Genomic DNA, 15786 nt, shown 5'->3' with positions numbered 1-15786 from the left:
CCACAGGCTCATTCCACTCCTCATAATGCTAGTGTTTCTGTAAATTCCTTTCCTTTTGTTAAGTCTGCTCCTATTCATAAATAGGGTGTACATTTTTCAGGACAATCAAATGAAAATGTTGGTAGTTTCTTGGAGAAGGTAGAATGTCTACGTATAGCACGTGGTAACAGCGAGGAAGAGTGTTACTCTTCTGCTGCTGACTTATTTAAAAATTCAGCTTTTACTTGGTACCTCAATAACCGAGGTAGTTTTGCTTCTTGGCAAGAGTTAGTTGCCAAACTTAGATCAGATTTTCTCCCTTATAACTACGAGAATAATCTCCTTGATGAAATCAAGTCTCGTAAACAAGCTCCACAAGAGAAAGTTACAATTTTTATTAACGAGATTGTTAGTCTGTGTAAACGTCTGGAGACTCCTCTTTCTGAAGCTCATATTGTCAGGATTATCAAGAAAAATTTGTTGCCATCGTACCATTCTAGTCTGGCACTTACAGATATTCCCTCGATTGTTGATCTTACTGAAAAATGTAAGAAGCTGGAAGAAGTTTTGTCATGGACGTCTGACAGTGTGTCTAGAGTGTCGGTAACTGATATAACTCCCATCTTCTTCTAAAGAGGGAGAAGGCAGGTTAACCGCTCTATCCGTCGCTTGGAGTGACCTCAGAGAGTAAGGCTCTCTGTCGGAGGCCATTATTACCTAGCTAGGGATTAAATGCCTTTTTCAAAGAATAACACAGTAATTAAAGTTTATTAATCAAAATGCACAATAATTATAATAGGTAGAAATGATATAATATAACTTATGCTAAGAATCTGAAAGAGACGTATAATTATCTCCTGATCCGGAAATCGGGAGAATAATTATACTAATTAGTCTTAAACTAAGAATCTGGAAGGTAATAAACGTTAGTTATTATCAATAAACCAAATATAAACAAAATTTAAATTAGTAAGTATGGAGAATGTCACTTGTCAAAAGTACTTGGAGTGGGAAGGAGTTGAGCTAGAGACTCGAGATAAGGACAGGGATGTCGGTTGTTATGCCAATCGGGATAATCAACAATAAAATGGGGAAGAAGTACACTGTAAAAATAATTAAAAGCAAAAATTCAAATTATTTTTCAAACAAATTTTCTAAGTCAATTGGACCTGTAGAAAATAATTAAATGGTGACAAATAGGCATAAATAATGTATATCAATTCAAGATAACTGTAAATAAAATAAACAACAAACATTAAGGTCATAAAATAATAATTGAAATTTTAACAGTGTAGCAGAAAAATAAATATCATAATTCAAAGATAGAAAAAGTATAAGTTATTTTTAATAGTATACCTGAAAGAGAAAAAGAGAACAGAAATAGCATACAAGTTATATATATATATATATATATATATATATATATATATATATATATATCAAAGTGTTATATTCAAAGTTTAAATATATAAGTATCAAAGTATATACCTCAAAGTCAAAATTCAAATACCAAAGTTTTGCAGTGTACCTGAAAAAGGAAAAGGAAGTAAAACACAGTTTATATACGTTTATTTGCAAGTATCAATATAGCGATATATATGTACCTGAAAGAGAAAAATAAAACAACACAGGAAGTCTTTATTTAATCTCAATCTTTGCAAAAAAAAGGATATATGCACCGTCCGGTGGCAAAGTCCCGTAAAGTAGGGACTTAGCAAATCTGTAAGAGAAATTTTCTTACATGACCTGTAAGCTTGTCGAAATAATCAGATTTTAGACTAAGTCTAAAAACACAGATTAATTCGGCGAAAAATGGCGACGCTTTTAAGGAGATTTATCAGCAAATTTGACTAAGTCAAAAAGCATAAATAAATACCTCAAAAATGGCCGCCGTGGTTTGCAGACAAACCGTGGTTAAAGATGTGGAACGTTAGGTTCCGGGTTTTAGAGATGATCTGAAAGAAAACAAGAAACTCTAGGAACTGAATCTACCAGAGGATCTTACTTGCCTAGAAGGCTGGACCAGCGGACATATCCTGACCCGGTCTGATTTCCTGGCTGTCGTGCACTTCTTTTATGCAGAAAAAAGTAGGTCAATCGTAACGGTCGTTTTGGACCTTTTTACGATTGGACCGGCACGACGACCAATGCCCAATTTTCAGAATTATCATTGGCTGCAGCTCAGATGCCGTTCGACCAACGATAATTCAGGAAATGAGCAACAGACTTCTGAATTATGATTGGCTGCAATTACTGTTGCCATTTGACCAATCACAATTCAGCAGGCTGGGCGACATCCCCCCCGCTTCGAAGATCCTTCTGGTGATTTTACTTTATTGAAAAAACAAGATTTTTACAATAATAAGTAGCAAAAATTTAAAGCAAACATTTGTATAAGTTAAATGCAAAAAATGAAAAAAATGTCTCTGAAAAAAAAAGATTGTCTTTGCACCACTTCACTCGGCGTCTTCTCCGGCGATGGCGTCGACACGTGGAGGCGGTGCGGGACGGATGTCGTCAACATGGATCAGCCGGTCTACGTCGTTGTCTCGGTGGACTTCGTAGGTATGGTTGCCGGCTGCCCTGATGATTGAATGGGGTCCTGTCCAGGTCTCCCCGAAGTTTCCTCTTTGGTGGTTCCTCACCAACACCTGTTGTCCAGGAATGTACTGAGGTGGGGGACGAGCGTCAGGATTATCCGGGAACAGGTTCCTGGCGTAGACGGTGGCTTTTTGGACCGCTCGCTGAACTCGTTGTTCCCTGTTCTCCCTCTGGTTGGCTTGGAAGTTGGTTTCCTGGGCTCGTCTTGGCCTATATCCGAGTAGGAGCTCCGCAGGAGTCTGTCCGGTGGCGTCGTTGGCTCTGGTTCGAAGAGTGAAGAAGACGTCTCCGACGTAGGAGTCCCATCGGGGGTCCTCAGGTGATGACACTCTTGCCCGTAGTCCTTTCTTTAGCTCTTGGACTCTGCGCTCGACGGGATTGGCCCTCTGGTGGTATATGGGTGTCTTTTCGTGTTCTATATTGTGACGACGTAGGAATCTCTCCCAGGTTGGTGTTCTAAACTGGGAGCCATTATCCGTGATGATGGTGTTCGGTCGTCCCCATCGGTTGCAGATTCGTCCTGGAGGAAGGACGTGATGTCTCTCGATTTTGCTGAGGTGGTGCATCGGTACTCAACCCAATTGCTGAGGCAGTCCGTGGCCAGGAGGATATAGCGGTTCCTTGTTCCTCGAGCAGGAGGATAGGGACCTAGAACATCGAATGAGATCCTCTCCCATGGGTTGACGGGGGCCCTCGGAACTATCGGAGCTCTGGGTTGTCTCTTCGATGCTTTTGTGGTGGCACACTTCAGGCAAGATCGGATGTGGTTGATGATGTCCTTGGACATGGTGGGCCAGAAGTAAAGTTCACGGATGGCCCGGGACGTCTCTTCTTGTCCCGGATGGTTAGCTTCCTCACTGTCGTGGTAAACTTGCAGAACCTCAGCTCGGAAGCAACCAGGGACAAGGAGTCGTTTTGAGCCATCCTGGAGGTAGTAGGCAGTGTCGTCTTCTACCAGGAACTCATCGAGGAGGCTTGTCTCGACGTCGTCACGAGGCCCTCTGGTCTGAATTCGACGCCAACGGGTAATGAAGCGCTGCACTCCATGGTGGGTTTGATGTGCCCTCTGGATTCGGGTTTGCAGCGGCATGTCATTAAGGTCGTCCAGGATGGGGTGGTTGGCACCATCTTCCTGGGCTTCTAGGAGGCACAGCAACGGGAAGGTGTTGTCTTCCATCATTGGTTGCTGTGGCCAGGCTAGGCGGTCGACTTCAGCGTCAGGGTCGTGGATCGTCTCCTCCTCGGTGGTCGGATGGCGTGATAGGTGGTCTGGCAGCTGGTTGTCTCTACCGGCTACGTGGATCACCTTGAAGTTGAACTCTTGTAGCAGCAGAGCCCATCGTGATAACTTGGCTTTATCGGACTTGTAGCGATCTAGCCACAGTAGAGCTCTGCTGTCAGTGTACAATGTGAAGGCCTGGTCCTGCAGGAAATGTTTGAAACGCTTCAGGGCCCATATGACAGCAAGACATTCTTTCTCGTTTATATGGTACCTCTTCTCAGCTGGCTTCAGCTTAGTTGAACCATATGCGATGATCCTTCTGTTGTTAGGTTCACCTTGGAATAGGACGGCGCCCATGCCTATCTCAGACGCGTCCGTCTGGAGGCTGAAGGGCAGGCTGGCATCTGGCCGTTGCAATTCCAATTTATTGGCTATGGCATTTTTGATGTTATTAAATGCCCTGTCAGCTACTTCGTTCCATTGGAAACGGTGTTTTCCCGCTGTTAGATCAGTCAGCGGGGTCACCATCTCCGCAAAGTTTGGAACGAAGTCTCGTAGCCAGCTGGCAGTGCCAATAAAAGATCTCAGTTGGCGGAGAGTCTTTGGAGTTGTGAACCCTTGGATCTTGTCTTTGTGTCTTTCCATCGGTTGTGTGTTGGTGGAAGTAATGGTATGGCCCAGGTAGTCCAGTTCTTTGGCGGCGAACTGGCATTTCTTCAATGACACCCACAGGCCGTGAGTGCGTAGGCGTTCCAGGACCAGGTGGAGGTGCTTTTGGTGTTCCTCCCAGGTGGACGAGTAGATGATTATATCGTCCATGTACACCTTTACAAATTCGTCCACGAAGCCGGCGAAGACGGTGGTCACCAGCTTCTGGAATGCTGCAGGTCCGTTTTTCAACCCAAATGGCATCACCGTGAATTCGAACTGGGACCCATCAGGAAGGCTGAAAGCTGTTATCTGCTTGGAGTCCTCGGCCAGCGGAATTTGCCAAAATCCGCTCTTCAGGTCGAGGGTGGTGAAGATGTTAGCTGAGCCAAGTTCCTTGATGCTGTCGTGTATGGGTGGTAGGTTTGAAACTTCGTCCACGGTGATTGCGTTGATTTTGCGATAGTCGACGCAAAATCTAGGAGTTTCATCCTTCTTTGTGACGATTACAACTGGGCTGTTGTACGGACTTGGACGTATCACGCCCGCCGAGAGCATGTCCTGGACCTCGGAGTACATTATTTTTTTCTTGGCCGTGGAGTATTTATACGGCCTGGTGTTGATGGGAGTTGAGTCAGTCAGTTTGATGGTCATCTGCGTGGCCTTGGTGGTTGGTTGACGGACTCTGTCATCGAAAACGTCTTGGTACGTTTCGAGAAGCTGTTGTATTTCAGTCACTGCAAAACCTGGGGCCTGGTCTTCTCGTAGGAGGTGGACGTTGTTGGTGGATGTTGGTTTTGTAGACGACTCCCAGAACAAGATGTGGCGGCTGTCGGTCCCTACGTGGATGCACCTCCTGGTGAGGTCTAGCAAGGCACCCTCGGACGTCAGCCATGACATGCATAGAATCAAGTCGTGGTGGAGATCATCTACAAGTTGACATCGGACTCTACTTGAGAATTGGTCAGAGAAGTGGTCGTCCACGTCTACGAAGCCCAGAGTTTGCAGTGATTGGCTTCTCTCGGGCAGCTGGACTCTGGTAGAAGTGTTCTGCACCATTGCCGTCTCGATAAGGCCCGCTCGGATGAAGTTGTGGCTTGCACCGGAGTCTATCAGGGCCATCATCCTGACTGAGTTGATTTCTACGGAAATCTCGGGTGGTGGTGAGGAAGCAGCGGCTACCTGGAGGATGTTCAGCTGGGGCACCTTGGTCTTGGGACTTAGTGTTCGACGGTGCCCCCGTCGGCGTTTCCCTGGCCTGGACGTGGTGGTTGGCTTCGTGGTGGAGGTATGGGATGACCTCCTTGTTGCTGGCCGTGTTGGTTGCGGCCATTGTTGTTGTTACGGTTGTTGTTGTTGTTGTTGCCATGGTTGCGGTTATTTCCCCTGTTGCGCCATTCATTGAGGGTCTCTGACTGTCTAGGGCGGTCGTGACGTGGTGGATATTGTGGTGGACGGTCCTGCTGTGGTTGTGGAGGACGGTCCGACTTAGGAATTGGTCTCTCTTGCTTTTGATTGGCAGGTGAGGGAGTAGAGACTCTTGTATCTCTTTCCAGTTCGTCCACTGTCCGCCGTAGGTCGTCTTCAGTACGTGGTGGATTGCCCCTCAGGTATTTTCTAATTTCAGGGCGCAACTGTTCTATGATTATCTCACATCGTTCCTCGTCTGGGGTGGCAGGTGCAACGCGGTTAAACAGGGCCATCTTCTGGTTTATGAACTCCGCTGCTGCTTCTTGCCTCTGTTTATGACCGTATAATTTGGCTAACATCTTTGCAAATTTGGATGAATGGCTGAAGTGGTCCACCAGTTTTCTGAAGAACGATGTGTGATCCATCTTGGGGTCTGTATGTGTCTTTGCCCACGCAGCCGCCTCCCCTTCGAGTCCATACTCCAGGAGGTATGCCGTCCAGTGTCTCGTCTCGATTGCCATGTCTAGGAGGTGATCTGTAGCTGAAGCGGCGAATTCCTCGGGGCTCTCGTGTTCTGCTCCGCTGAATCTCTTTAGGGCTGGCCTCCATCGTGGTGTAGGTGCAGGTGGTGCTGGTGGTGCTGGTGGATATTCTATCTTCACTGTTTGTCCTTGAGCTAGGGCTAGTGCCGTCACGGCTTGTGTGAGGGCTGCTAGAATCTGTCCCATGTCTGCATTGCCTGACGTCGCAGGCTGTGGTGGAATTTGAGCTGTCGTCTCCGTTGTGGAAAAAGGGCCTGACGTCGCAGGCGGTGAGTACTCTGTTGTTTCAGGGTGTGGTGATGTTCGATCAGTGAGTTGGGCGCCATGTCGGTAACTGATATAACTCCCATCTTCTTCTAAAGAGGGAGAAGGCAGGTTAACCGCTCTATCCGTCGCTTGGAGTGACCTCAGAGAGTAAGGCTCTCTGTCGGAGGCCATTATTACCTAGCTAGGGATTAAATGCCTTTTTCAAAGAATAACACAGTAATTAAAGTTTATTAATCAAAATGCACAATAATTATAATAGGTAGAAATGATATAATATAACTTATGCTAAGAATCTGAAAGAGACGTATAATTATCTCCTGATCCGGAAATCGGGAGAATAATTATACTAATTAGTCTTAAACTAAGAATCTGGAAGGTAATAAACGTTAGTTATTATCAATAAACCAAATATAAACAAAATTTAAATTAGTAAGTATGGAGAATGTCACTTGTCAAAAGTACTTGGAGTGGGAAGGAGTTGAGCTAGAGACTCGGGATAAGGACAGGGATGTCGGTTGTTATGCCAATCGGGATAATCAACAATAAAATGGGGAAGAAGTACACTGTAAAAATAATTAAAAGCAAAAATTCAAATTATTTTTCAAACAAATTTTCTAAGTCAATTGGACCTGTAGAAAATAATTAAATGGTGACAAATAGGCATAAATAATGTATATCAATTCAAGATAACTGTAAATAAAATAAACAACAAACATTAAGGTCATAAAATAATAATTGAAATTTTAACAGTGTAGCAGAAAAATAAATATCATAATTCAAAGATAGAAAAAGTATAAGTTTTAATAGTATACCTGAAAGAGAAAAAGAGAACAGAAATAGCATACAAGTTATATATATATATATATATATATATATATATATATATATATATATATATATATATATCAAAGTGTTATATTCAAAGTTTAAATATATAAGTATCAAAGTATATACCTCAAAGTCAAAATTCAAATACCAAAGTTTTGCAGTGTACCTGAAAAAGGAAAAGGAAGTAAAACACAGTTTATATACGTTTATTTGCAAGTATCAATATAGCGATATATATGTACCTGAAAGAGAAAAATAAAACAACACAGGAAGTCTTTATTTAATCTCAATCTTTGCAAAAAAAAGGATATATGCACCGTCCGGTGGCAAAGTCCCGTAAAGTAGGGACTTAGCAAATCTGTAAGAGAAATTTTCTTACATGACCTGTAAGCTTGTCGAAATAATCAGATTTTAGACTAAGTCTAAAAACACAGATTAATTCGGCGAAAAATGGCGACGCTTTTAAGGAGATTTATCAGCAAATTTGACTAAGTCAAAAAGCATAAATAAATACCTGAAAAATGGCCGCCGTGGTTTGCAGACAAACCGTGGTTAAAGATGTGGAACGTTAGGTTCCGGGTTTTAGAGATGATCTGAAAGAAAACAAGAAACTCTAGGAACTGAATCTACCAGAGGATCTTACTTGCCTAGAAGGCTGGACCAGCGGACATATCCTGACCCGGTCTGATTTCCTGGCCGTCGTGCACTTCTTTTATGCAGAAAAAAGTAGGTCAATCGTAACGGTCGTTTTGGACCTTTTTACGATTGGACCGGCACGACGACCAATGCCCAATTTTCAGAATTATCATTGGCTGCAGCTCAGATGCCGTTCGACCAACGATAATTCAGGAAATGAGCAACAGACTTCTGAATTATGATTGGCTGCAATTACTGTTGCCATTTGACCAATCACAATTCAGCAGGCTGGGCGACAAGAGCTCCTATTCGGCAGATGTTTAGAAATCCTGATTCGTCCTATTCGGGTAGACCAAATTTTTCTCGGTCTGATAATGTCTCTGCTTTTAACTCAAAGATTACCTGTTGGAATTGTCGTCAATCAGGACATGGGTATTATGAATGTTCTGAACCTAGAATTCGGTTTTGTTATGGATGTGGACGTCAAGGTGTCCGCAAATTTGAATGTCAATTCTGTCCGGGAAACGACAGAAGGGGTGGGTTGTCCCTGGCTCCCGCTCCTCAACGAAATACAGGGAATAAAGTCGAAAATCCTCAAAAACCAGGAAGACGTTTCTGGAGTCTGGATGCTCAAGCATCCACCAGTCAAACTTTTCATCCTCCACCGAAAGACAAAAGTTTCTGTTAGTTTTTGTAAAAGAATGATATCTGTCTCTTCGTTTAATATCTCTTGTGTCAATGCAGTTAAAGATATGAGTAGACTTAATGCTCGTGAAGTAGAGCAGTTAAATAATGTTATCAAATCATTCTCTTCTATCTCTTCGAAAAATAAGTTGGGTAAAACTCATCTCATCGAACATCACATTGATGTGGGTTCGTCCAAGCCCTTCAGGCAATATCAATATCCCTTGTCTCAAGCCTGGCATGAAAGCCTAGTAAAGGAGGTAGATGAAATGCTAAAGTTAGGTATTATTGAGCCCAGTACTTCTTCTTTTTGTAGCCCTTTGTGGTTGACAAAAAAGAAAGACTGGACTTTTCGTGTCTGTTTTGACGGACGTAAACTTAACAGTATAATCATGAACAGAGATGCGTATCCTATACCTCGTATAGATATCATCCTGAGTAAGTTACAAAACGCTAAATTCATTTCATCTATTGAGTTGAAGAAAGCATTTTTACAGATTCCACTGAGCGAAGAGAGTAAGAAGCTCACTGCTTTTGCAGTCAATGGAAAAGGATTGTATCAGTTCACTACAATGCCTTTTGGTCTTGTGTCTGCTCCGCAGACTATGTGTCGGTTAATGGATTTGGTAATTGGTTTTGCTTGAGATCCTTTGTGTCAGTATTATCTTGATGATATTCTTGTTATTACTCCTGATTTTGAAACTCATATCTCTGTATTGCAGCAGTTGTTTCACCGTTTAAAAGATGCAAATTTGACTAATAACTTAGATAAAAGTAGCTTTTGTCGTGAGTCTATTAAGTTTTTGGGATATGTTGTAGATTCACATGGTCTCCATACTGATCCTGATAAGGTATCGGCTATTCGTGATTTTCCAGTACCTAAAAATACCACTCAAGTCCGTCGATTGTTAGGAATGGTGGTTTATTACAAAAAATTTGTCAAGTCTTATTCTACCTTGTTGTCCCCTATCACTGATCTACTTCAAAATAGGAAAAAGGGACAAAATATTGTGTGGACTCCTGAAGCTAATGAAGCTTTCATTAAAATCAAGGAGGCTCTCACAAATTCCCCAGTTATGGTAGCACCGGATTTCTCTAAGCCTTTCTATTTGATGACTGATTGTTCAAACACAGCATCTGGTGGGGTACTCTATCAAATTGTTGATGGAGAAGAACACCCTATAGCCTACACCAGCAGGAAATTAAATAAAGTCCAGAAAAATTATGCTACAACTGAAAAGGAGTTGTTAGCTATAATTACAGGTATTGAACATTTTAGATATTTTCTTGAAGGTCGTTCGTTTACGGTCATAACTGACCACAGTAGTTTGGTGTGGTTACAAAGTATGAAGAACCCATCTCCTCGTTTGGCTAGGTGGATTTTAAAATTGGCACAATACGATTATAAAATTGTTTATCGTAAAGCTTCAGGTGTAGTAGTCGCTGATGCACTCTCTAGAACTTTTGATATTAATTTGTTAGACTTATCTTCCTTACAACCAGATGACTGGTATCGGAAAATGTTGTATGATGTACAGAATGTACCAGGTAAATTTCCTGATTTTAAAGTTGAACATGGTGTTTTGTATAAGCATGTCTTAAGTTCCATGGATACCCTCACTGGAATGTCGAATTGGAAGATAGTCGTTCCAACTCCTAATAGAGCAGAGGTTTTGGCCACCTTTCATGACCATCCTACGGCAGCTCATTTTGGTTTTTACAAAACTTTGCGTCGAATATCTGAACTTTATTACTGGCCTAAGCTGCGTCAAACTGTACGTAGCTATATTGCTAAATGCAAAATCTGTGCTACATGCAAACCAACAAATCTTCCTCAACCAGGTTTAATGGGTAGTTATCGACAGATTGATTTTCCATTTCAACTTCTACCTTTAGATCTCATTGGTCCGTACCCTAGGTCTTATAAAGGTTCCCAATATGCTTTAGTAGTTGTTGATTATTTTACTAAGTTTCAGCCACGATTCAGTACAGTGAAGCTAGCCCGAATCCTCACTTGAGATTTAGTGTCTCTTTGGCTATTTAAATTTTTTTCCTCTGAGCTTAGCCATATCTTTAGTATTTTGCATCACCTCTCTTCCAGTGCTTCTGAAATTTGTAAGCTATACGCTTCCTAAAATCCAATACTCCCGAAGTATAGAGGTTTCAATTGGCTAGACCCAACGTGTGGCTTCTTTTCCACTTCTGGCTTAAAAAAAATATATCTCCTTTAACTTTTGGTTTTGATCTTGGGTTGTTATGGTTTTCACTAGTTGTGCTTTTAGATTTTCATTTTAACATTTAGTTTTTGTACTTTAAAATTTTTTTTTATATCTATACCTTAAATCAACTTGTTTTGCTATATTCTGTGTAGACTGAATAAATTGCTTTGGTTTTGATTGGTTAAATAACTATTTTAGATTAATAATAAATAAATTAAAAATTTAAATAACTTAAAGTTAACTATTTCACATATTTTACAAGTCCGGAGTAGTCAATAAGTTGAGTCACTACCTCGAAATAACAGTTTTTGAAATTTTAGGTTCCTTTGGGAGTTGTAGCAGTATATTTCATTGGATTTCACGACTGGACCAAAACAAGTAAACATTACTGGTATAGGTATCTCTTCAGAATATTAACTTGGAGTCAGAGAGTAAGTACTACTTTTACTCATTCTCTTGTATATCTCTCAGTTGTGTAATATGTCAGCTTTTAAGGTAGAGCATCTATTAGCTCCTGAATTAGGGTATGAGTTGAGAGTCCGTCATTTAACCAGTCCATTGTTAAAAACAGTTGATGAAAAAAGGGGTGTTCTGAGAGGTGCTTTGAAGCAAGCTTCAGCAAATAGGAGTCATGTTGTTCTGTCAACTTCCAATCTTAATTTTAGTGATGAGATTCCTGAAATAGAGGCTACTCTTGCAGATTTGAAAGTGAAAATTGGTTCTTTTCTTGGTTCTTCTTGTGACACTGCCTATGGTCGTTATACTTCTCGGTTAGGTCATGTTGCAGGTAGAGTCCATCTGTTAGAATCTACAACAGAGGAAGAGGATGAACTAAAGAAGTCTCTTAAGGTGAACTTGATTTTAGAGTGACTCCACAGGCTCATTCCACTCCTCATAATGCTAATGTTTCTGTAAATTCCTTTCCTTTTGTTAAGTCTGCTCCTATTATATATACGGCAACACGGCAAGCAGGTGTAAAGACGTGTGAAATGTCTCTCCAAAATAAATATTGTAAAAAGTGTAAAAAAACTGTAGTAAATGGAGTAAAGTGCATAAATTGTGACGCTAGCATCCATGTGAGTTGTGCTCGAAAGAGTAACAATGTTAAGTTTATAAATGACGAGTTGATTGAATGTTGTTTACCAGTGAAACCTGAAGATCAAATATTTTTGGAAGCAATGGATAACTTAATAACAGATAATAAGGTAATTGATATTAACATATTCAAATATATAATTAGACAAAAAGATACCCTAATTAAAGAGCTATACGGAAAAATTGACTTTATGAGTCAACATATTGATTTACTAAAACAATTAAATTCGCAAAAAAATGTTGTCGAAAATCAAGAACAACTTATACATCAAAATACGGTAATAAACAAAGACACACTTATGGATTCAGTCGAAACAAAATCAGTTCGTCAACCCATCAACGCGAACAAAGATCGCACTGTTGCCAGTTCTTCCCAGAAATGTGAAGTTACAAAGAAAGATGTTTCAGAAGCGATATTACAAGTAACTACAGAACAAAAGTTAAATGAGTACATATACGTAGGTGAAAGTAACCAGGAAAAATCTGAATGGACAGAAGTAGATAGAAGGAAAAAAAGAAAGCATTTAGTTGTGGGAAAAAACACTGAAATGATATTAAATGGAAAAGAAATCAAGGGAGTACATAAGTTGATAGACCTACATGTATACAGGGTCGATCCCGATATTACTGCGGAAAATATGAGGGAACTTATGAAGACTACATTTCCCGAAGTAGAGGTAGAATCCCTAAAATCAAAGCATCCTGATATTTACAGTTCATTTAAAGTTACAATTTTTAATAACAATTTTAAAGAAGCTATGTCTCCTAAAATATGGCCATGTGGAGCTCACGTACAACGTTTTTTTCACGTAACACCCAGAAAGCCGCAAGAGATGGAGATAAAAGTGTACGAATAGAATCAGCGGTAGTGCAAAAGAATATAGGAAACACCTGTTTTTGTGAAAGTGATATGATAAGTTCTGATAAACAAAAGTTGGTAGTAAATCCTGACCAAACCAGTTTGGTAAGCATTTTTCATATAAATACACAAAGTTTATTAAATAAAATTGATCAACTTAACATTTTTTTAAAAGATAAAACTTACAATATTTTGTGCTTTTCTGAACATTGGCTTAGAGAATCTGAATTAACAACAGTGATAATTGACAGATACTTTTTATCAACTTGTTACTGTAGAAAAAGTAGAGAACATGGTGGTGTTGCTATTTTCTGCGATGGAAAAATATCTACACGTCCAGTTTCTTTAAATGATATATCTTGTGAATATGAAGGTGAATTTTGTGCTTTGGAAATTATAGATATAAAAACTATTCTAGTATCAGTGTATAGAACAGGTAACGCAGATTTCCAAATTTTCTTAGGCCTATTTGAAAAATTATTAATATTCTGTTCTAATAATTATGTTAAAACAATTATAATTGGGGATTTCAATATTGATTTCAAAGGCACTTCAAATGAATTAAAATATTTTTCCGATCTAATTTCTTCTTTTGGTTTAACTATGAGGATTGATGAATTTACAAGAATCACTGCTACATCAGCAAGTTGTTTAGATAATATTTTAACAAATATAGATAATGAAATAGTTGGGTGTGGTGTTGTAGACCCATGCCTTGCTGATCATTGTGCTCAATTCCTGAATTTAAAAATAAAATCTGATCAAATTGACAATGATAGGATATTCAGAAGACACATAACATGTAAAGGCACCCAAATGTTAAAACAATCACTAAAATCTGTGGATTGGTCGTTAATAAACAATTCAATAACAGCAACGGAATTAGCTGAGTTCATAATTGACACATATGTAAAATTAACTGAAGTTTGCTTTCCAGTAAAAAAGTCAAGAATTCATTTTGAGGCACCTGTTTCTTGGTTTGACGATGAACTAAGAAAAATGCGAGTAAACCTTTCGAAGATAAAAATTACTGCTAACCTTACTAGTGATTACACTCTGTATAATCAATTCAAAAAACACTATCAATTAACAATATCAATAAAGAAAAAACTGGCATATGAGCAGTTTTTCTTAAAATCTGATAATATATCTCGAGATTCTTGGAAAGTCATCAATTATCATAGGAATAAAACTCAAAATAAAAAAGTAACTTCATGTAATATTTCATCAAACGAGTTTAATAATTACTTTACTTCGGTAGCGGGAAATATATTGAACTCGTTAGATGAGACAGATGAAAATGATGCCATGAATTTTTTGGAGGGAATATACTCCCCTTGCCACTCGTTGTTTTTAACACCTGTTAGTGATACTGAAGTTAGCAATACATTATACAGCTTGAAAAACTCAAAATGCACTCATTTTTACTTCTTAAACAAACAATTAGTGATAGAAACTCTGGATATTATTATTGATAAACTGGTCATACTTTATAATCTTTGCCTTATCGAAGGAATTTTTCCCGATGTATTAAAAGTAACAAAAGTGTTACCGCTACTCAAAAAAGGATCTCCAGAAGAAATTGAAAATTATCGCCCTATTTCTATTATTCCCATTCTTGGTAAAATTTTTGAAAGTATTTTGAATAACCGCTTAATAGAGTACATAGAAAAGTACAAAATACTTCATTGTAATCAATATGGTTTCAGAAAAAAATGCAGCACTACTCAAGCAATTCAGGAAATTGTAAGGGAAGTAGTTGATGGCCTAGAGAGAGGTCACTTCGTGTCTTTAACATTGTGTGACTTATCTAAGGCTTTTGATTGTGTCTCACACACTTTACTTTTAGACAAAAGGCATAAATATGGCATAAGGGGAAATGCTCTTAATTTATTTCGATCGTATTTAATAAACAGAAAACAGGCCGTTTTTTTAAATAATAACTACTCCAATTTTCACAATGTTGAACATGGAGTTCCCCAAGGGTCTATATTAGGACCTACATTTTTTCTTCTATATCTCAACGATATATTTCATTATACCCACCCCTTAAGGTGTATATGTTTTGCAGATGATACAACCGTTATTAGTACCGACCAGAATCAATATAATTTAAATAACAAAATAGGAAACGATGTGCTTAAAATTAAAAACTGGTTTACACATAATAAACTAAAACTAAACGAGGATAAAAATCAAAATATAGTTTTCAGTTCAGATCGGAATAGCTGTTTGGGGCAACTCTGGTCATGCCGACAGAATATTTAAATTACAAAAGGTGGTGAGGATACTTGCTGGAGCGGATTTAAGGGATCATTGTAAACCATTATTTTTGAACATGGGTATTATGCCTCTACCTTCGCTTTATATGTATGCAACACTGTTGGAAATTCACGATAATAAAAATAAGTTTACTATAAACTCCCAATTACATGATCATCTAACAAGATCGAGGGATTTAATTAGGTCACAACGATTCAGACTATCAAAGAGCACAAAGAATTCAATTGATATTCACTTGTATAACTATCTGCCTAACGAAATAAAAATTCTGTCTCCACCACTGTTTAAAAATAGGATCAGAAAGCATTTTTTAACATATTGTTTTTACTCAAAGACAGAATACCTCAAAACACCTTTATAACGTGTACCCAGTTTGGTCAGAATACTGTCGATTTACTATCTACATATCACATTGTATTATTGCTATTAAAATGTACTAAGTTTTATGTATTAGTTTATTTAGTCATCGATTCGGGAATATTCTTAATTATTTGCACATTTTTGTTACTTCCA

The 15786-nt window shown here is 39.1% G+C and overlaps 1 protein-coding gene across 1 annotated transcript in view; it reads left to right on the top strand.

Annotated features, from left to right (window-relative positions):
* Nucleotides 1-15786, top strand: part of LOC140452239 (uncharacterized) — a 98337-nt gene that overhangs the window by 73308 nt on the left and 9243 nt on the right. Inside the window, exon 21 of the mRNA XM_072546375.1 lies at nucleotides 11357-11467. Within this exon, the coding sequence (XP_072402476.1) occupies nucleotides 11357-11467 (111 nt within the window). The remainder of the gene's footprint in view (nucleotides 1-11356; nucleotides 11468-15786) is intronic.

This window comes from Diabrotica undecimpunctata, chromosome 10 (genome assembly GCF_040954645.1).
Source record: "Diabrotica undecimpunctata isolate CICGRU chromosome 10, icDiaUnde3, whole genome shotgun sequence".
NCBI lineage: Eukaryota > Metazoa > Arthropoda > Insecta > Coleoptera > Chrysomelidae > Diabrotica > Diabrotica undecimpunctata.
This window is presented reverse-complemented; position numbering and strand designations above follow the sequence as displayed.